The 21140-nt window shown below is 39.7% G+C and overlaps 1 protein-coding gene across 1 annotated transcript; it reads left to right on the forward strand.

Annotated features, from left to right (window-relative positions):
* The first annotated feature begins 497 nt into the window (after positions 1–497).
* rab10 (RAB10, member RAS oncogene family) lies at positions 498–19004 on the forward strand. The gene is made up of 6 exons (XM_037086377.1): positions 498–1227; positions 7094–7154; positions 8771–8909; positions 12299–12388; positions 15510–15611; positions 17827–19004. Exons 1-6 carry the CDS (start codon positions 1101–1103, stop codon positions 17911–17913), a joined length of 606 nt encoding a protein of 201 aa, XP_036942272.1. The 5' UTR covers positions 498–1100; the 3' UTR covers positions 17914–19004.
* The last annotated feature ends 2136 nt before the right edge of the window (positions 19005–21140 follow it).

Raw genomic sequence — 21140 nt, forward strand, 5'->3', positions numbered from 1 at the left:
CTCACACACACACACACAACTCCAACTCTAGAGAACCTACTCCCTCAGTGTGTACACTTATTAAAGGACTTTAGAGGATGAATGTTGGTGCAGTTCACAGGGCAGAGGATGTGGGAAACGCCCGTAACAAGCACAGAAGTACTTATATATGACATCACTTCGCCTGACTCACAGCTGGGATAGTCACCGCATCAAATGCCAGCTTGCCGTGAAAACTAGAAACACACCCCGGCTTAAATAGATCCTTAAGAAACCGGTCGCCATATTGGATCATTAAGTCCGTTTCATTCACTGAAGTAATGGTAGCTTTGAGCCTAAATGTCCGAGTAACTTTGACAGTAACATTTGCCCTCTCTGTCAATCTAAAATACGCCCTTTTACCCCTCTATGTATGCGTTGTTACCCAATCACATTAGGGTGCTCAATGACATGACAGCCGTGTTGGCCAATCAAATGCGTGAATTTTGACAGAAAGGGCGGGAGAAAGGCGTGTCTGTGGGCCTAGGGTGTCGCCGTGGTGGCTCCCATTCGAAGGCGACGGCGGTCGTCTATATTTCGGTTCTAATCTCTCCAGAAAAAAGCGAAATAACTCCGAGCAGTCAGACAATTTGACGCACTTTACCGTTGAGTTTTTTTTTCAAGTTCTTCTCGGTCGAGCTTGTGGCAGGGCTCTGGAATGACGGGGTGTGCCGAGAATTTGAATTAGCTCGCCGTTAGTTTGAAGAAAGAGTGAGTCGGGGTAGAGAGAGAGAGAGAGGAGCCATTTTGTCCCGACTGTGTGGGAGAAAAGAAAGAGTGGAAAAGAGGAATCACACGGGAGGAGATCCTATTTTTGCTTTCTGTTCTCATGCTGTAAGGGGAAAACACTCGGGCTTGGGGAATCCAACTTCTCGGACACGTCCACGGGCACGTTATTTTGGGTGGTATTTAGCCTACTAGCTTGCCAAGCTAATCAACAAATCCCAGATTGTTAACTGTAACAGCCAAGAGATCAGGGGCAGTTGGTCAGGTTGGCGAAGGAGCTGGCTTTAGACTACACATAGGCCTGCTAGGTTATCAGTTTTTTGTATCTTGTCTGGGTGAGCACAAGCTGTTTTTCAATGGCGAAGAAGACGTACGACTTGCTGTTCAAGCTGCTTCTGATCGGAGACTCGGGCGTGGGGAAGACCTGTGTGCTGTTCCGCTTCTCTGACGACGCCTTCAACACAACCTTCATCTCCACCATAGGTAAGAAGACCCGGGGCCACGCATACTGGGTGGTGTCTTCCCACAGGTGTTTCTGATTTACTTGGGCCCACGTCCGAGGTAGTTTGACAGCTGGGTGACTCGCCTCTCCTGCAGCTGGAAATGGTAGGCAGGACATTTTTGGTTAGCCAGTGTGCTATCAGCATGCACTGGCAGGCTCACTTTAGCTTCTCTCCAGGCCTGCACAGGTTAGCTGGGAAGCTAGTTGTGCATCTCTCTGAACACTTGGCTCATCTCCAGCCAACCCTGTTTTAAATGTCTGTGACTCTTAAAACAGAGCATGATTTTTATTGTGGTATAGCTTGCCAGAAATGGCAAGTATAACCGGTTATGGTGCCACAGCAGTAGCTGTCATGTCACTCGACCCAGTGGCTAGTGAGCTAGCTAAGCTAGCACTGAAGAGCAGTAAAGGCCCACTGCTTTTACAAAGGCACTTAAAATTGCCTCCCCCATGACTGACAGGCGTTTACATCGCAACATGAACTTGTATAACTTTAAGGGCTTGTCCATGTCATGAATTACACCTTAAAGGTCACAAATCTGGGGATCTTTGTTCAAAACACTACAAGCCACACAAGCAAAACACCTTCAAATCAGTTATGGAAGAAATATCTGGATACTTTAGTGAAGTAGATACTGAAGAATTAAAATATTCCCATTAGTAATAAAAGTCCTGTCATCAAGATTAAGAAAAAGGGCAGCAACACCTCCAGTAAAATTTACTGATGGTATCTGAAAGTGTCAAAAAGAAAAGTATGCAGATTTATTTTGTATCATTGGTGCTGCATTACTGTGATGGTCATTTGAAGCGCTTGTGGAGAGTGATTATCATTAGATAACATACTGTGGCTTAGTCTCTTCTGGAGCAGTAGATCATATGTTATGATAAGAGCATAATGTTCTGTATGTCAAATCCTGTACAGTATCCCCGCCTGAGATGTAGTGGAGTGGTAATATAAAATGGCAGAAACTGTGACTGAAAACTACTTAAGCACAAGTGTTTCAGATTTATATTCAAGTAAATGTACTTTCCATGACTGCTCCAAAGAGAACCGTAAACAATTCATCATAGTGGCGTCATCATTTTTTTCCCCACTCTGACCTCGACGCATGCGTCCAACATCATGCTCACATGAGTCAAGTGTCAAACTATGTCAAATCCCTGCACAGCCAAAGTGAAGGCTCCGTTTACTCCTGTTGCTTAAGATTGGTGCTGAGTAATAATGTAACACAAGACGTGTTTTGCTGAACCACATTAAGCTGACCACTTGCAATGCACAGGCATTTAATCCTCCATTTCACGATTAAGCTTTTATTTAAATCCCAGGTTTTCGTAACTTAAAAGTATTGACAACTCCTCTTGACTGTAACACACTGCCATCATGGGCGACATCCAAGTTAGGATAGATTTGTTGCAGTACAGCGATGAACAATGACTCTGTTGCAGAGCTTGCTGTCACATGTATGTTTGTTTGTGGTTACGTTGATGTTTTGTCTTGCAACCTGCCTGTTTGTGTTGCATTAGTTTTATTGTGTTTCTCAAAATGTAGGCATATTCTGTGCTGTCAAAAAAAATCAAAATGATAAAGATTATGTGATGTTTGTGGTGTAAAAGCCACCAGCCCAGCTGTGTGATGGTGGTCAGAAACAAAGTAACAGGTTCTCCAGCAGAGAAAGACTCATAGTAACCTTTGCTACTTACAGGTGCTTTCCCTGCCAGGTTGGGTAGTGAGTCAAGTATTTCAGCATTTAAAGCAACTTCAAATCTTTTCATTACCTTTTCAAAAAATGTAATGTATGTAACATACTCTATCTACCCCAAGCAAAGCCTTATTTTAATTTCCAAAGGGACATGTTTTACATGAAAGATAATGTACTTGAAGCTGTTAAGACAGTTATCTGGTTATCCATAATGTAAACATGCTCTGTTTTTGTCTAAATTATCCCAAAGCTTGGGTAAACATAGGGGACAACTGTTATGTGAGTTTACCAGTTTTCAAGTTTAAAGAATACCAAAAACAATGATGATCATAGTGCTTGAACTGAAACTTTCCACAACAGTCATTGCTGTCATTCAGTTTAGGAGATTCTCATTCAGGGTGGTCCCACTGCAATCTAGAAAGTCCAGAGATACTGACATGACACAACAAACCAACATAATTTCACTTATTTCAGGATGCACTGTATTTATCTGGTTCCCTTCGAGAGCGGTCCCTTTTTGAAAACCACAAAAGTTTTCATCCAGTCACAAGCTTCTGTCTCAACTTGTCTTTGTTCTTCATCTGTATTCAAAACAAAGCAGCAACAACAACATCATAATCTCTCAGCACGTCACATATGCCTGACTGTTCGCTGTCAGGAGCTCAGGACATTGTTGTCAATTTATAGTGAATACATGAAATGGGTATGATATTGATTTTTACCTATTGCCTGTTAGTTCTGTATCTGGAAAAAAGCCAGATACCTCTCAGAAGTACTGAATGTTCTGCCAGGCAGCCAAAAGGTCTGCCATCCTATTACTGTGTGGTGACAGTATATCATAATTAATATAACACAGTTGTTTCTTCAATGATTTAGTCTCCCGATTATTTTCTTAATCAATCCTTTGTTATATAGAAGTAAGTAACTATAATCTTGAGGCTCTATATAGCTTCACAGAGGCAATAATGTATTAACACAGTGTGGACATAAAACACAATAAAAGCAGGAATGCAAAGCTCAGAAAATAGGGAAACACTCCCTTCATAATTCCTGCCTCCCAAGCTGGCATTTTAAGATTGCTATTTTCTTCCAAGCAATATTGTTTGTATTGCAGTAGGTAAAGAAAGCGGCAAATAACAACTATAATAACTGCACAAGGTTATTTTTGGCTTTTGTAATGAAAAAGTGGCTTAAATAATTGATCAGTTGTCAAGTTAGTTGCTAATGCTGTATATTGACTATTTCTTTTGGCTGTAATTATATGACTAGTTTGCAGTTGGACTTATGATTCAGTACATATGATTTTTTTTAAAAAATATTAACACTGCTAAAACTGATGATTATTTTCATTGTCTATTCTTTGAATCTGTTGATTGTTTTCTTGATGAATTGTTGTGGTCTTTGGAATTTTGGAGAAAAAGAAAACTTGTGCTGAAGATGTTTTCTTTTGTCCACAACCCAAATATATTCATTTTACTGTGGTAGAAGAGTAAAGAAACCAGAACATTTTGAAGTTAAAGAAGCTTAAATTAGAGAATGTTTCCTAAAGAAACAACTTTAAAAATCGAATATCAATAATCAAAATAATAGACAATTGATTTAATAGATGACCCTTAATAGATCAATCAATTCAGCGTTGCGGTTTTAATCAGGTAGCACAAGCCTCTTGGTGTGCGATGATCTACTTTTGCTTTTTTTGCCATATGATTAGCTTATTCTTTATTCTTTTTCCAAGTATTTTGTAGGCTGCTAATGTTTTGGTATACAGTACTGTAAGTTATGTAGATGCAAGTACAAAATGTACAGTCACCAAAAATGTACAATTCTTCAACCAAAAAATGTCAAAGTTTACAAAAATCTAATGGCAAGTTTAACCAGGCACAGCCCTTGATGTCTAAATAGTAAAGTGTATAACTTTATAAGAAAATGAGGCGCAGGGCCTGTGAAACAGGAGTGTGTTCTTCCTCTGACACAGTACTCATACCTTTGGAGACACAGATACACAGCTGCTTCTCAAAATACCCCCACTGGAAAACCCCCCCTTTCTCACCAGTCACTCATCCTCATTTCCAGTTTGCCCTTCCTCATTGTATATTAAAGCATATGCATATTGAGATATGCATACTGAATATGCATGATATTGCAATCTAAAATCTATTTCCTCAACACGTCATGAATTTTGCATGGAAACTGGCGACGGCTACAGTGGAATTCATGCTTGTGGAAGGAATGGTTCCTCTGGGATTTAACAGAAAGCCGGCCATAAACCATGCACTCTCTGGTTTAAGATGTCCAATTCAACATTTAGCCATCATTGAAACCATTTTCAGTGATTGGCTAACTGTGTGATTGCACAATGCACAGATTTTCTTGACAACTTGCCAATGCACCTCATCAAAACTGAGTCGCTCTGTTTTTTTCCTCCTCACCAGGAACACACAAATATGAAGTCATCCCTGCTGAGCTTGATTTTTGAAAACACAACATTTAGTAATGGTTGTCAATATACATGTTAAACATTTTATCATTGCGTCCTTGATCCTTTGAATCTTTTTCAAGGCTAAAATATCGACATAGTAAGCTGTGTCTCATCTGCAGAACCTTTTTTGTCCTGTCTCTTTTTGTTTCTAGCTAACCATATCTTTCAGTCCCTCCCTCCCTCTCTCCGGGGAGTGCATAATATTTAGTGAGTCACACCTTGGCAGCCAGTTCCTTCATTATTCTATGGACCTGCCCCACCTAGAGCACAGCTGTTTCTTGGACTTTTTAACCAACCACAAATTCTGACCAGAGCTGAACTGACAGCTCAATATTTAACTGGAAAACACCACTTCTTAGCCAAAAAGTTTCAGTCATGAGTCACTCCTTTTTAAACTGGCCTCCTCTAGGGCTTCATGATTATGATAATCCTGGTTATCTTATAATTATTGTGATAATGATGATTCATTAGGATTGTTTGTATACATTTCCCTTTTGCACCTTTTAGCTAATATGTTAACCGGTCAGAGATATCATATTGAAAGATCTGGTCAGATTAAAAAAAACAGTCCAAATTCTTTGATACTAGCTTCTTAAATGGGATTTCTTTCCGGTTTCTTTACTTCTCTAGTAGATGGTAAACAGACTGTCTTTAGATTGTGGACAAAGACATTTGAAGACATAATCTTGGGCTTTTGCATCACTGATTGACATTTTTTTTAAACCATTTTCTGACCAAACAACGACAAAAAAAATCTACAGATCAATACACAACAAAGTGATTGATACAGTTGATTGATGAGTTCTCATCATTTCAGCCTCATAATATTTCTAAAAGCTCTCCAACTACAATACCTCGCGTGTTGGTAAATCATGTTTTGCCAAGCCAGAAATTTTAAGTTGAAATCCATAGTGTGTCAGTTGTTTTTTATCAATGTGTACCCGCAGTACCTAATGACCAGATGAAAAGAGATAACAAGTTGGATAGAATTTTAAACAGGTTGCCAAGAAGGGTGATCTTGGCAGTTAATCTCCCGGAAAAAATGTAGTGGTGCGTTCTTCTATCACAAATAATTAAATCAAAAATCAAACCAAGATGGAAGCTGTCTATTTCCACAGTGAGAAGGGAAACACCGTGTGCTCTCCCACCACAGCGATCCTCACTGCACCATCAGTCCAAATGCTCCAACCAAAAGTAATAGAAAAACGCTCTCTAATTCACTTAAAATATGCATAATATCATGTTTCTAACCGGTTGCGTTTCCGCACAGGATTTACAGTAAAAAGGTTACTGCAGTGCATGTAAACACACACTTGGTTTTCCTGCTTTAACCTGGTTCTTGATTGTGCGTGTGTGCCCCCATTGTTCACCAGCTGCTGAACCCACAGCTGTCTGCTGATAGGCTCAAGGTCTTGGCATGACACTGCAGAATCAGGAAGAGATAATGTTGTGGTCTCTATGATGGAAACACTTGTCACTCACTTTCCATTTCCCTCTCTATGTAATTGTCTTTCTTTGGTCTTTTCTGATTCTCTGTTGTCTCCATTTTTCTCACCGGGTTTCTATTTCTCTCTGGATCAGTGCCAGAGTTTGTAAGCCTTCATTTCGGCTGTTGTATCTGTCACTTTTTTCAGTCATATATGCTGATGTATTTTCTTTCTCTTATAGGAATAGACTTCAAGATCAAAACTGTTGAACTACAAGGAAAAAAGATCAAACTACAGATCTGGTGAGTCAATGGACTGTTTTGAAATGTGGCCTTTTAGTTTGTATACCAAAGTATGTGCTCTATGTGTAGAGGAGTACAGGGCTGAAAAATACAACATTGGTAGGCTCATCTTTCATTCAGCTCCTCTGCTTGTGCTGAGTTGCATCATAGTGCAACATCTGTTTGACATACATCCCTCAAGGCCAGAAAAATGCGCGAACAGGAAATGGTCATCGGGCCATCAGGAGATCTGCTGCAGGGTTATGATTGTAGTCCACAACTGCTGATTTTCTGAACTGAAGTGGTTTGACTTTTCAACAGATAGGATTTGGTATGGTTGCACACAGGGCTGTTTAAAACCGACATGATACCGAACCAACCAACCAGGTGTACTTACAAGTTTGTACAAAACAACAGGAGGGATGTAATACCAGAGGATGTCTCTCTGTCTGCTAGCATGTGTGATTGACAGTAGGGGGATAGCGAAGGCAGATTGTCTACTTGCTTGCGGATGGATTTTTCTCTCAAATGGATTAGAAGAGAAAAATGCTTAAATTGGTTGCCAAATACACTTGGGTGACTGTTTATGTACATGGGTGGACGGTCCAAGTAAATGTCTGCTAGTGGTAAACACTCCATTTTACCATTTTTAGCAAACAATTACAGCTCCTATGATTTGGATATTGCACTTCGCCATATTTTGATCAACTGTTCTGCCTCAAAATGAAGGCATTATGTGCTTTATGTTTCATCACTATGGCACCAGTACCTTCCCTGAGGAAAGCATTAGAAAAAAGATAGATGAAATATGAAAAATACAGCATGGGCTATTGTGTCCTCCTGTCTGACTTGTGCATATATGAAATGCTACATGATAAAATAAGACAATTGGCAAGCCCTTGTGAAGCTCAGAATGGTTTGGTTTGCATTCAGTGATGATTTTGATCTGCTCTGAAACGTGATCACATTTGGCCTGATACTTTCCATTAAAGCTCCACTGTGGCTGTATGTATTTCAGTCTCACATCGTCTCCCCTTCCTGTCCGAGCACATTATGTCTGGATTTAATCTTCACTGTATTGCCTGAGTGCCCAAGGATGTGGTCATGCTCACCAGATTCAAATCAAATCTTTGCGCAGCCAGCTATTATTTTAAACTATTGTGAGTTTGATTTGCACATGTGAGCCTGGTGCTTCTGGGCTTCTCCTCTCTTTCTGTATCAGCAGTGATAGATGGAAGTTGGCAGGGTTTCCCCAGATAGGAAAATGTCATAGTTGAGATACATGCTAGTGCAGACGTGTGAAGGACATGGTTAGCCTGCAGTGGATTTTAATGTGTGTGTTTATGAGGTTCAGCTTGACTTGTGAGGCATACCAGGCTCCTCAAGTATTGTCAGGTTTTAAAATAAAGTTGTTCACCTGCATGAGATTAACAGACAGTTTTTATGCTCAGAGTCAGAATTGTGCTAATGGGGCATAAAATATTTTAAGTCTTAAATCAGGGTCTTTCTGGGAGAAGTGAGAAATTTCGGCACCTTGTGCAGTAATCATTGAGTCATTGGCACATAATACAAACTAATAAGATGTGTGTGTGTGTGTGTGTGTGTGTGTGTGTGTGTGTGTGTGTGTGTGTGTGTAGGGACACAGCGGGCCAGGAACGGTTCCACACCATCACCACCTCCTACTACAGAGGAGCTATGGGCATCATGCTGGTCTACGACATCACCAACGCCAAGAGCTTTGAAAACATCAGCAAATGGCTGCGCAACATTGATGAGGTAAAGAAAACACATACAAACACTCCATACTCAAAAATCTTATCAGAGATGCAATCAGAATTTTTGTCGATTTTGGAGTTGAGTGTTGGCACTCCCTCTTCAGTTGTTACATCTTTGGTGTAATGACAGAGTGACTTAAATGCTTTTAGGAAAACAGCCAACCTTGCTAACTGGCTGGCTGATCTGTGTGCAGTGAGCTGTGTAGCAGGAGTCTGTGACTAAATGGCATCAGATGTGCCAGATGTCTTTGTGGATCTGGCTTGTTGTAGAAGAACCAGAGGTTGTGCTGCTTCACCTCTTGAATACTTTCAAATATGCTTCAGAACTATCAGCAGGAAGGACTAGATGTGTTTGGAATGGCAGCCAATACACTTAACAGGGGTGACAACTGATTAATCAGTGAAGGTAATTATCTTAATGGTGTTACAGGCCTGGATATTTATGATTTGTGAGATAACATAATAACTTAACACTCATTATTTAAACAATCTTAAAAAAAATAAATGCTCTGTTAATGAATTACTATTACAGAGCATGTAATACAAATTATATTATATAATATGGCTTCCACCAGTGTATTGCAAGCTGCAGCCGCATCCCAGGCATAAGTTGTGTCCCCCATCGCCCGTAAGCATTGGGGAAGTGTTTGTTAAATTAAAAGGTGTTATTCAAGTAATTCCTCTCGGGTGTGTAGGTCGTGTACGCAACATTAGTAGATGTGTTCGGTCGAGAGATTGCGTGAGCATGAAGTTGATAATAACATTGTAGCTGTGAACATAGCAGTGCAGCGTGTTTACAATTAAGGTTATTTGTTGGTGAATGAATATGACAACAACTCTAGATCCAAACCATTTCCCTTGTTATGCTTGCCACCTGCTGATGAAAGGAAAGGAAATGGAAAAAAAGTGGTTGTACTGGGTCTGGCCCAGCACCTGAACCACCTTGATCGAAAAGGTAGATTGACCTTTCCTCTAAAGTGGACCATTGTCAATGGAGTGACGTGCTGCTTATCTGACCCTGGTGGAAATCCTTGAATATTATAATATTCCAGTATTGGCGTACATTGTCCACAAAGGATCCTCTCCTTTAGTCAATTCCTTTTGTCCAAAATGTTTTAAACCCTCTTCATATCTAAAATCATACAAAAATACAGCATTCAATAGCTTATTCTCAAAATGTCAGTGTTTTGTTTGTCTTTTATAAACAGCATTGCATATTAGTTCAATCGTGAAAAGGGGTTACACGTCACCTGAGTACTGAATGAGGTCCTGTGTGTATTATGGCTTGTTAAGAGTGCATTTAACACCATCTATGAGGGCCAGTGTTTCCATCTTTTCTTTGTTATAATGGATGCCATAAGGGCAGGGGAGTGTCGCCTAATGCACACAATAGTGGTGACATCAGCCTCCAACGGGCCTGATATTTCAACATGCTTATCTGATTATCAGACAAATAATACGGGCTGTGTTACATATGGTTTGTCCTGCTGCTGATCTCACTCCTGTTGGAGGTAGATGCTCCTCTGTGGATAATTGAGCCTCTGTTTTAGTTTCCATCTCTGTTGTTTTTTTAAGAGTTTGCATTTAAGACTGCTGTCTTACCGTTTGTCTCAGTATTGAGTATTTTATTATGTCCGTAATCTTGCGGGACACATGCCAGATTAAACACATTAGATTGATTACAGTGGTGGTTACAATCATTCGCTCATGTTGTCATCTTTTTTCGAATTCCTGTGTGCAACAGTACAATATTATATTTCACCACATGATCAGTATAGCAGTGTTATGCATTAGATTAAGTGGATCGGGTGAGACCACCAGGCATTTCTTGTCATTTTTCTCACTCTTACTGTTAAAGAGCTTTGGGTCTGCTCAAGGAAAGGAAACACAATGCATTTCCTGCAAACTAAGAACTCGACCTTGCTCATGCTTCACTTCTGGGAGTGAAAGCTTGCTGTTGACTCCAGAGAAGGCTAATGGGAGGCAGACATTTCTGCTACTTGGAAAGTAATATGAATACAGTCTAGATCAGTGGTTATCAGTCTTGTTTTGACTTGTAACCCCTCACACCAAAGTAATATCTGCCTGTAACCTGTCATGCAAGCTATCACATGTCTTTTGAGTTTTGAGCCCTTCAGCCAAAGACAGATTTTTGATTCATTTTTTATAGTAGATCTGCAGTGATTAGTAGATCATCCAAAAATATATCAGCAACTTTTTTGGATAGTTGTTGTTTTTAAGACTCAGTGCTGCTATTTATCATCAACGATAACAAACTTGGCATTTATAGGTTATGTACCGTTAGTTGGACATTTGAAGACTTTGGCCTTAACTGGGGGAAATTACCATTGTCATTTTTCAGCATTACTGGATATTTTATTAACAGAACAATGAATCCATTAACAAGGTTACTAATTGGTAGGTTAATCATTAGTGAAAGTAATTGTTAGTTGCAGCCCCAGTTGGTGTTTTAAGGAAAAAATAGAGCTGAAACTATTAGTCAGAAAGTAATTTAGCAATTACTTAATTGCTTAATCTTTTTTGTTTCAAACTAAATTATCACAATTCTCATTTTTTATCATTCTAGATGTATGGTTCACTTTACAACGGCAAATGAAAATTATTTTTATTACAGATTCATCTGTCAATTCTGCCATTATTCTATTGTTTGGTCTTAAAAATGTCAGAAAATTGTGAGGAACGTAAAATACCAAGACTGCATCCTCAATTATCTTTTTTTGTCCACAACCCAAGCATTCACTTTACAGTCATGGAAGTGTACAGAAACCAGAAAATATTCACATTTAAGGAGCTGAAAACAGAACTTTGACCTCTTTTCTTCTTCTCAAAACAATGAATTGATTATTAAGATGATTTTAATAGTTAATAATGAATCATTTAATTGTTGCAGCCAGTTACAGATTAAAAGTAATTGTGGAACATAAATATGGTTTATTGTGTTTTCCTGTGCTTTTATTCATCTTGAGACACTTTAAAGGTGTCCCGACCTTTAGTTTGGGATCCACTGGTCTAGATTACTGAGAAGAAGAGTTTTCATACTGTAGTTTCAAACCAGTTTGGGCATTTCTTAGAGAGATGGATGAAAACATTTCAAGATTCACTGAGAATGTAATTAACTCTTGTACTCAGCCACTTTCCCTGTCTGTCGTAGTGACCAAAAGAAGCTTTTATAATGTGTTTTTTACCTGGATGTGTGTTTCATTTGGGTTGGTTGATTTTGGCCTTGTGGGATCCTGTCTAAGTTGTGACTGGTTCAAAACAAACATGTATCCGTGTTGTGTGGTATAACTCACAGATGAAGCTGGGTTAAACATCGCTGGTATGAGAAAATAATCTAATAATGTTTTCTCTCTACTTTATCTTTTTCAGCATGCAAACGAGGACGTCGAGAGGATGCTGCTAGGCAACAAGTGTGACATGGAGGACAAGAGGGTCGTACCAAAAGCCAAGGGGGAGCAGGTGAGATGGTGCAGTCCACTGCAGCTATAAGCAGCCATTCGTCAACAAGGTCCTGCAGCTTGGTTGGCTGATTTGTTGCTGCAACATTGCAGCTACACATTTAGTTTATAGAAAAGTCAATCACATTTCAGTCCTCTTTGACAGCATGACACAACTTTCACACTGAAAGTTAGAAAACACATTAACATGTAAAAGGAAAAGAGAAGGACAACATAAAGAGAATCTCATAATGATTGTTAAATACATAATATTTGGAGAACAGGCATAAATTCAGGTATTATTAGTTTATTGAATTGCTTGTGAAATGTCAGTTTGCACCATCCACTAAAACACTACCTCCTCATAGAAAGTGCAGTAAGCTGCTGCTGTTTGCATACCATAAAGGTTTATGACGACTATAAGAACTCAGTGAATACAACAGTTCCTTTGCTCTGAAGCCATGTAAATTTAGTTTTATAAAATACAAAAAGGAATCCTTTAATAACATTTTTTAATGTCCAAATTAAAATATTTTGTTTTGGTACCACCTCATATTGCAGGTTAAGTTTGATACATTGAAGATACCTCTATTAAAAAAAACAAAAAAACATAGCAACTGTAGTGTGAAAGGTTGGAGATTAACTGGACCTTGTAGACAGCCTTAGACGATCAGAGCTAAGAAATGTGAACCCCTGCACTGTCTTAAAGAGTACAGTTGAGGTGCCCTTGAGCGGTACAAAAAACAGCAGGGGCATTGTAGCCAATGGTACATTTTTCACATTATAGTTGAATTTAAAAAAATATGTGAAAAGCAACATTTCAGAAGTCACTATTCTCTATATTAAGACTCAACATTATAGCTAAGTCTCCAGTCTAGACAAATTTCAAACCTGCTGATGAGCTGATAACACGTTGGCTAAACTTGCCTCAGAGATCTTCATACACAGCTCAAAAAAATTAAGCTAGCTTTCTCTTGCCTCTCCAGTGCACCTGTTGTCACGTGCATTTGCACTAAAGCAGGTAATTCACAATCACTTGTGCTTCCTAAATGGACATGTTGAGTGGTGTATTATCTCTTTGGGGTTTAAGCTTGCTGCGTTCATGCTCAAAAAAATACTGCATTGCTTACTTGTGTACAAAATTTTATAAATTGGTTTAACTGATGACAGCTTGTGTTTTGTGTTTATGGCTGAAATAAAAAAGGAAGGCTTTATTTTCAGGACATAGGCATAATTCAAACTGTGAACAGGCAGTAAAAGGCAGTATAATTTGTATTGAATGGGCCTCCTTGTGCAGTAAAAGTTGTCGAGGAACAATAAAACAGCTGCAGCACTTTCAGGGATGCTTACACAGCATAGTGGCTGGTTTGATCTGGGACTTCACCAAAACACAACATGTCCTCTATCACTGAGAAGATATGATTTACTTTCTATAAACAATCATGTGAGCATTGCTCACTCCTACTATGTCTGAGTAACGACAGCTGTGCCAGTAAATATCCAAAGACCTCTCTTTGTGATGCAGAGTGTGGGTTGGGGGTTGTATTCACCAGTAGTAAGTCACGTTATGTTCAACTCCGATTCCAAAAAAGTTGGGACGTTGTGTAAAACTCTGATTAAACAGAACAATGACAATTTATTTTTGTTTTACCTCAACTTCATTCATTGATCTGCCTTTTCTTTGAAACCAGCAACACAATGTTGAAAGTTTCAAAATGCTCCAAAAACACCTGTTTGGAACATTTTACAGGAAAACAGGTTCATTGGTAATGGTGGTTTTATGATTGGGTATGAAAGCAGCGTCCTTGAAAAGCTCAGTTGCTCACAAGCGAGGGTGGGGAGAGGTTCACCATCATGAAACACATGATTGTATAAAGGATATTTGCAAGTTTGCAAATGGTTACATTATGTCTTTGCATTTTACATGGCATCCCAACTTCAATCAAGGTTGTAGCAGATAATCAGTAGATATCTGAATGTAGGGATAAATCAAATTTCTTGGCACACATTTGTACCTCGTGCTGACACTACACTACACTGCAAGCACACCAAACCATGCCTGGAGGTAGGGATGCTCAATAAAATTGGTCATGTCATCAGTATTGTAATTGTGAAATGAAGATTTCTGCCAATATGACAGTCCATTAAGGATGCTTTAAATATGTGCATACTTGTGGGCCATATCCAAAATGTTATAACACAAGATTGTCCAGCCTAAATATTCTGATAGAAGATAGTATCATCTTAAGGACAAGAAGATCCGGAGTCTAGTTCAGATCCCTTGGCTTGCCATTTTTTGCTTACTTTAAACCTGATTGACTGCCAAACTCTCGTTGTTCTTGTGAACTCAGTCCTCCTTGTCTGTATGTTAAAGCAATGCATGCATTCTGTTACATCAGGCCAATTAACCATAGTAACCTCTGCCAGCCTGGTCTCATTCCCACCTCTTCAAACAACATGTATCAACTCTGCTGCCACGACAACTCAACAGGCCTTTTCTTTTCAAAATAAAAGTCTTAAGATTCTGTAACAGCTGTTGAAAAATACTGTATATGATGGCCAATTTTGCGATATTCTAAATTATCTATCGTTTTTTCTTATTTTTCCCAATGAATGTGCACATTTTGAATAGAATTCTAAGTCTCCATCTGCCAGTAAGACATCATAATAACAATAGGCTTAATAATATAATTGCATATTTTTGCCTTCTGAAGGAAGCGACTGTGATGACTTATACATCTGGTGATGCCACTTACCGTACATGTCCTCGATTATTTTATACGGTTTGGTCACTTGAGTAAAGCTCCAGTATAGTGATTCAGCAGTCAGGATAAATGGTAACATCTGTGTGGGTGCGCAGCGCCTTTTAAGTGCTCTGTCTCATTGTAATCAAAGCAAACTAGCAGCGACTAGTCTGTCTGCAGATTTAGCAATCAGATACAGATCTGCTTACTCATACACGCACCTCCCTGACTATAATGGAAATATGTGTGTACGTGTGTTTGTGTGTGTACGCCTGAGTTGGTAACACCAGTGATATCTGATCCGTGTTCTGCACAACGGATCAGCCACTTTATTTTTGGACGGGAGCTTCTTTGACTGCAGCTTCACTCATCGTTCTAACTCCTCTTTCTCATCCACAGATTGCGAGGGAGCACGGCATTAGGTTTTTTGAGACGAGTGCTAAGGCCAACATCAACATCGAGAAGGCTTTCCTCACGTTAGCAGAAGACATCCTGAGAAAGGTGTGTGTACACTTTCAACACTGTCGGACACTATCTGTGCGATCGAGAGACTCAATTCTATTGTTGGTCTGTGTTCAATCATCATTTATAAAAGTGTAGATTAGTTTGCCATTTACAAATCCAAAATGAATGCTTTTATGTTAGCGGTCGGTGTTTTCTGGAATTTCACAATAAGATACTCATTTGTTTTTTTATATATACTTAAGGGAACAAGTGCTTCAATTTTATTATCATTTATCATGTATTCATTAGTGTTCATTTTACTCTCCAAGCAGCCTTTTCATAGCTTTATTCTTCCTGGATGCTTAATATAGTCTACTGTTGGATACAACTGGAGGTGCATCTAACCTAACTGTAACATCATTCTGTTGCCACTCCTGGTGTTACTTCCTTTAACATCTACAACTTCAGTTGTTGATCACTAAAGGGACAAGAGCTTCAACCTTAGCATTTCAGAGGCCTACATGTTTACTAGAAGTCGTATTATGACCATTCTAAGTTAAGATGAGTGTCAGTGTAGTCTTACAGCATGGTTGTCAATAGCAAAGCTTTGTTTTAAGCTTACAGTGTTATGAATAATATTGCAAACATGCAGTTCATTGTTGCACTTGACAGTTTCCAGCCAAATATTGACTTTTGAATTGTCATGTCTTTGTGACTCCTGCTGTCTCTTCTCTGTAGATATTTGATAGGCCTCGGCCCAGTCATAGTAAAGTCCAACACACCTGTTCAAACTAAACTCCAATAAAAACCTACATATACATGTAAGGTCTCGTGTTAGACCTGTGCGAGACCTTTGTTAATCATCTGGGATGTTAACCATCACATTTCCACACAGTCAAAGAAATAAAAAAGTGTTTCATTGTTATAGTTCAGTGATGAGGCACTTTCAGCTGAAGTGTCAGTCCCTGCCCGATTCAGAACTACTTACTTTGCTGCATTCATTACTATAATATTGTAGTTTTATGTAAGTATATGTTTTTTATTTCAGTAATTGCTTAATATATTCAATTCATACCTACTAGTTTTATCTTTCACATTCAAATCTTGTTTACATGTACAGTGTGACTCCTTCTATTCTAGAAGGAGCTGCTGTAACGTATGCAATTTCCCCCACAGGAATCAGTAAAGCATTTCTGATTCAGTGTTGGAACAGTGAACAGAAACATTTGTCAGTCTGCTCTGTATTTCCATGAACCGCCTGCCATCTCAGCCCTGCTTATGGAGAATATTATGTATGGATTGACGGACCTCTTGACAGATGATTTGAATCATCCTCGGGTGTGATTCTTCCGGATAAATCCCGAAATCTTGCTTGTCCGACCTGAAAATGAGGCTCTCGTAAATCATGCAAATCCATTTTGTTTCATTGTTGGGGGTGGTTGCACAAGGCACGGGTCGGGTGTTGGTAAACATAATGACTCCTCACTGCTGTCAACGTTTTTTGTGCCTCTGATTGATGTCTTCATGTCACTCCACAAGTAGTCCATTCATTCGTCACGATGGAACTTCATTCAAAGCAGAGCTCCACCATAGAGCCTGCAGTCGTTGCAGTAGGTTATCTGATGTGTCAGTGTTTCCCCAATATGCATTCTGCTGCTCAGAAGTCAGTGCCACAGCAAAAAAAATAGACATGATTTTTGTATGTTAAAATCTGCGGTGAATGGTGAATTTCAGTTACACACAGTGAAAGCACTACACCCTAAGTTATCTTGATTTATTATTGTCATTACTGCTATTTGTATAATTTCTACAAGTCACCGTTTATATTGAGTGACTGAAATCCTCGTCATCCTGTTGAAAGGCTGCAGCAGGCAACTCATCAAACTGGGGTGAAGTTTTTCCTCGCTCGAGTCGTGGGTCTAAGGACAGAGGATGTCATTCACTGTACAGATTCCAAAGCCCATTTTTGATTGTCTCCTAAATCTTCCATCTCCCTTGATCAGTTGTTCTCCACATAAATATCCCTCCTTACTATATAGTGAACAGTGAAATAGGGTTTCAGACACTTATGAACTGTCATGAGACGGGCTAGATGGAGAGCGAGGGGGGGTGAGTTTGAGACTCCTGACTTAAATGATGAATCAACTGGACCGCCTGAGGTTGTTTATTTTCCGAGCACAGTAGATTGCAACTCATCTTCTGCGACACGTTGCATCATGGGATTGTTGGCACTCAGAATTAAACAGTCTTTTGTGTGTGTTTTCTGTGACAGACGCCCGTAAAAGAGCCCAACAGTGAAAACGTCGACATCAGCAGTGGAAGTGGAGTCACAGGCTGGAAGAGCAAGTGCTGCAGTTGAACAACTCCTCTGTTTCACTCACACTAACGCGCACACACACACAACACACAGACACAAACAGACACACACACACATGTTCTCTCTATCTCTCTCTAACTGCTAACTCTAACTCTCTCGCTCTCTCTAACCTGTCTCATGAGTTTTCTTGCACACTGACACTCTGTCTCTTTATCAGAATAAAAACAATAAACCACTTCACTTGTCTAATCCCCCCATCCCTCCCCCACCCCACCATATTCTTCCACTCTCCATCTGATGATCATTTTTATTTCTGATAAAAAGAGAAATCCAGTCACGTTTCTTGTCATTTGTTTTAAAAGTTGTAAAAAAGAAAAAAAAAAATGTGAAAAGACAAGCTCATATTTTTAATATTTCCTTTGCCTGAGCTCACCTTGTTGGACACCCTCATCCAACCTTTACTCCCCCTCTCCTCCTCCTTCCACCAACCCACCCACCCACCCACAGCACTCACCTTCAGTCAGAGGAAATCAAAATAAAAGAAAATCAAACAAAAAAGAGAAATGTAGGATTAACATTTTGTACACTTTAGTGGGGTTTCTGTTGTCTAACCGTATTTGGTCATTTACAATTTGTTACCAAGTGACAGAGGCGTGGCTAGCTCCTTTTGTATGTGGGGGTTTATTTTGTCCTGTGCCTTATATGGAAGACAGGGGCGGGGCTGTGTGGTGGGCGGAGCCACATCCACCCAATGAAATTACAGTTTAATATTCTGTAAGTTCAGGCTCCCGACACAGGGAAGCCGAACTGAAGCAGAAGCGTTTGAATTTCTCCTCCAGCCAAGAGAACGGCATTATACAGTATGTCCTGTTTATTGATTTTATGTTTATCTGTATGATTTATTTTACTTTTATTTTTTTGATTTCTTTTTCCCTACATGGGCTGAATTCTTTTATTTTTATTTTTGTTTTTTTTTTTTTCGTTCCTGCATGCAGATTTCTTTGGGTTGGAAGCGTTTCTGTAACGTTGTGTAACGTTTGCCACTGGGTAACTGTGGGCGGGAGGTACAGAAGTTCTCTTTGGAAATTCAAACAGTTTTGCAGATCCATTAAAAATAAGCTTGTTTAAGTTAACTTGTTTGTCCTCAATGATGTGCAGTGTGTAGTTTCATGTCTCTTGCACCTTAAAACCCGCTGGCGTTTCCATCAGCTTCACGTGATTTGTGACGAGCATGACGTGTTCCTGCCTCATTATAGGAAAAACGTCCTGACTGCTGGTCGTATGTAAGTTTTTTACACAAGCAATTCCTAAACTCAAGGCTGTGTCCTATCCTGTCTCAGACCTTGTATGTGTAAGTGATTTTTCTACAGCATTGTTTCTCAGACTTTTTCAGAACAAGGGCCACTTAACCAGTGAATAAAAAAATCTCACAATCAAACTAGCGTTAAGTTCTCAGCATCCTCCAAAACAATCGGCCTACTTCAACTGTAAACTGCGAAACAGCCTCACCTTCTCGCTCACTGTTGTCTCTGTTGCCATCTTGATTGGAAGAATGGAGACGTCGGTGTAGTTATGTCTCTCATAGTGGTCAACGGTTGATCATTTCTTACATAAATCATATATTTGTAATGTATGAAGTGTTGCAAAACTGTCACAAATCATCCAGTTACAACAGTCAATTCAAGTCATAACGTTTCAGTGAACGTAACAAGTTGGTTTTATATTGAAAACACATCTGTCCTACTCACTACCAGGCTTTGAAGTCTCTATCACATACGGCTTGAGAAACACTTCATTTAAGATGACCACACTTTGAGAAAGGCTGTTCTGTCGTCACTCACCTTGTTATGCCTGTTTTCTGTATCTGCGGCTGCAGCTGTCTCGCTTCGCTCGCCACTTGCTAGCTAGCATGCTGCAGTAAGACATGCCTTCAAACTGTAAGTGTTAACTTCTCCATCAGTCTGACATCAGTGATATGCTGCATTCACGTTCTCCTCGGGCGGTTCCGTTTCTCCGTTCTTCGCGCTTCATTGTGCTCATGTTGGAATCCGGCAGCAAGTAGTGTGAACATCAAAGTAGACTCCAGTGCTGAGTTTAACTCGGCTTAACTGTATCTTTCCTGTAAGTGGCTCCGTTTAAAAGCCTCTCTATTTCTGATGAGTCATTCTCTTGCGAGTCAGTGAGAGGAGTCTTAGTAAGAGCTCAGTCACACGTCTTAATTTTTTAAATCACATTATGCCCATGAATTAAAGAATGTGTGTCGGGTCGGATTTTCGGGTCAAAGTTCACGTTTGCTGCCCGAGTGGAATGCAGCCAGTTTGTATGTCATCAACGGTTCATTACAACGCTGCTCGTCTGTCGATCAGACTGAGTTGACCTTTTTGCTTCCTTATGATAAGAAAGCACAGAATTAAATGTCAGAATCTATTGCTTGCCTTTTTTGAGTCAAGTTTTTAAGGCCTTCCTCACTGGCAACTTTATTTCTGGTCCCTGGTTTGTGCCACATATAAGCAAATGTCTTGCTGCTTATTTTCATGCAGATGAATCAAGTCCCTATGTACCGTCAGGGGCCGCACTGTGGACAACCGCTGATATCCAAATACAAAAGATTCATTTCAATTTCAGAGGAGGTTTCAAACTTTATGAATCTAGTTTTTTTACTGTCTGCTCGACAAGAAAATTAACATATTTCAGGTGGGAGGTAGGGTCAAACTAACTTCTTGTGATGGATTAACTTTGTAAAACAGTGAGAAACAAACGAATCTGTAGGTAGAAACATACATTTTAACATCTGCCTCAGGGGGATGTTAATATGTGAAACTATCTCAAAAATCCCAGAATGAAGACTTAAGTTTCAGTGTTGAAACAAGGCGCTTGGTACCTCTTGTTGCATTTTGCAATAAAAGTAATGGAGCGACTCAGCCTGTTGTAAAAGGGATGAAAATGTGTAAAAGGATAGATTGATAATAGGACACATTTGTCAAAAATACCTGCTTGATATATGATGAAATATCAGAGGTCGAAGGGTTTGCTGTTGGTTCACTGGGGCCTGTAGAGGAGCCCGTTACACCACAGTGACTGCTGCTGGAAGCGTCTGTGTGGCGCCCTCTGGTGGCTGCAGCCTTAAATTGATCACACCAGCAGCCTGCCTCTTCTATTCTGACAAGACTAAACTGTGGTCCACATCCATCTACGTCAGAGCAGTTCCCTCTTCACAGTACTTTTCATGTTGAGCTTTTATCTGTGTGGAAACTCTAATCAGTTTCAGT

Source organism: Acanthopagrus latus, chromosome 22 (assembly GCF_904848185.1).
Source record: "Acanthopagrus latus isolate v.2019 chromosome 22, fAcaLat1.1, whole genome shotgun sequence".
Taxonomy (NCBI): domain Eukaryota; kingdom Metazoa; phylum Chordata; class Actinopteri; order Spariformes; family Sparidae; genus Acanthopagrus; species Acanthopagrus latus.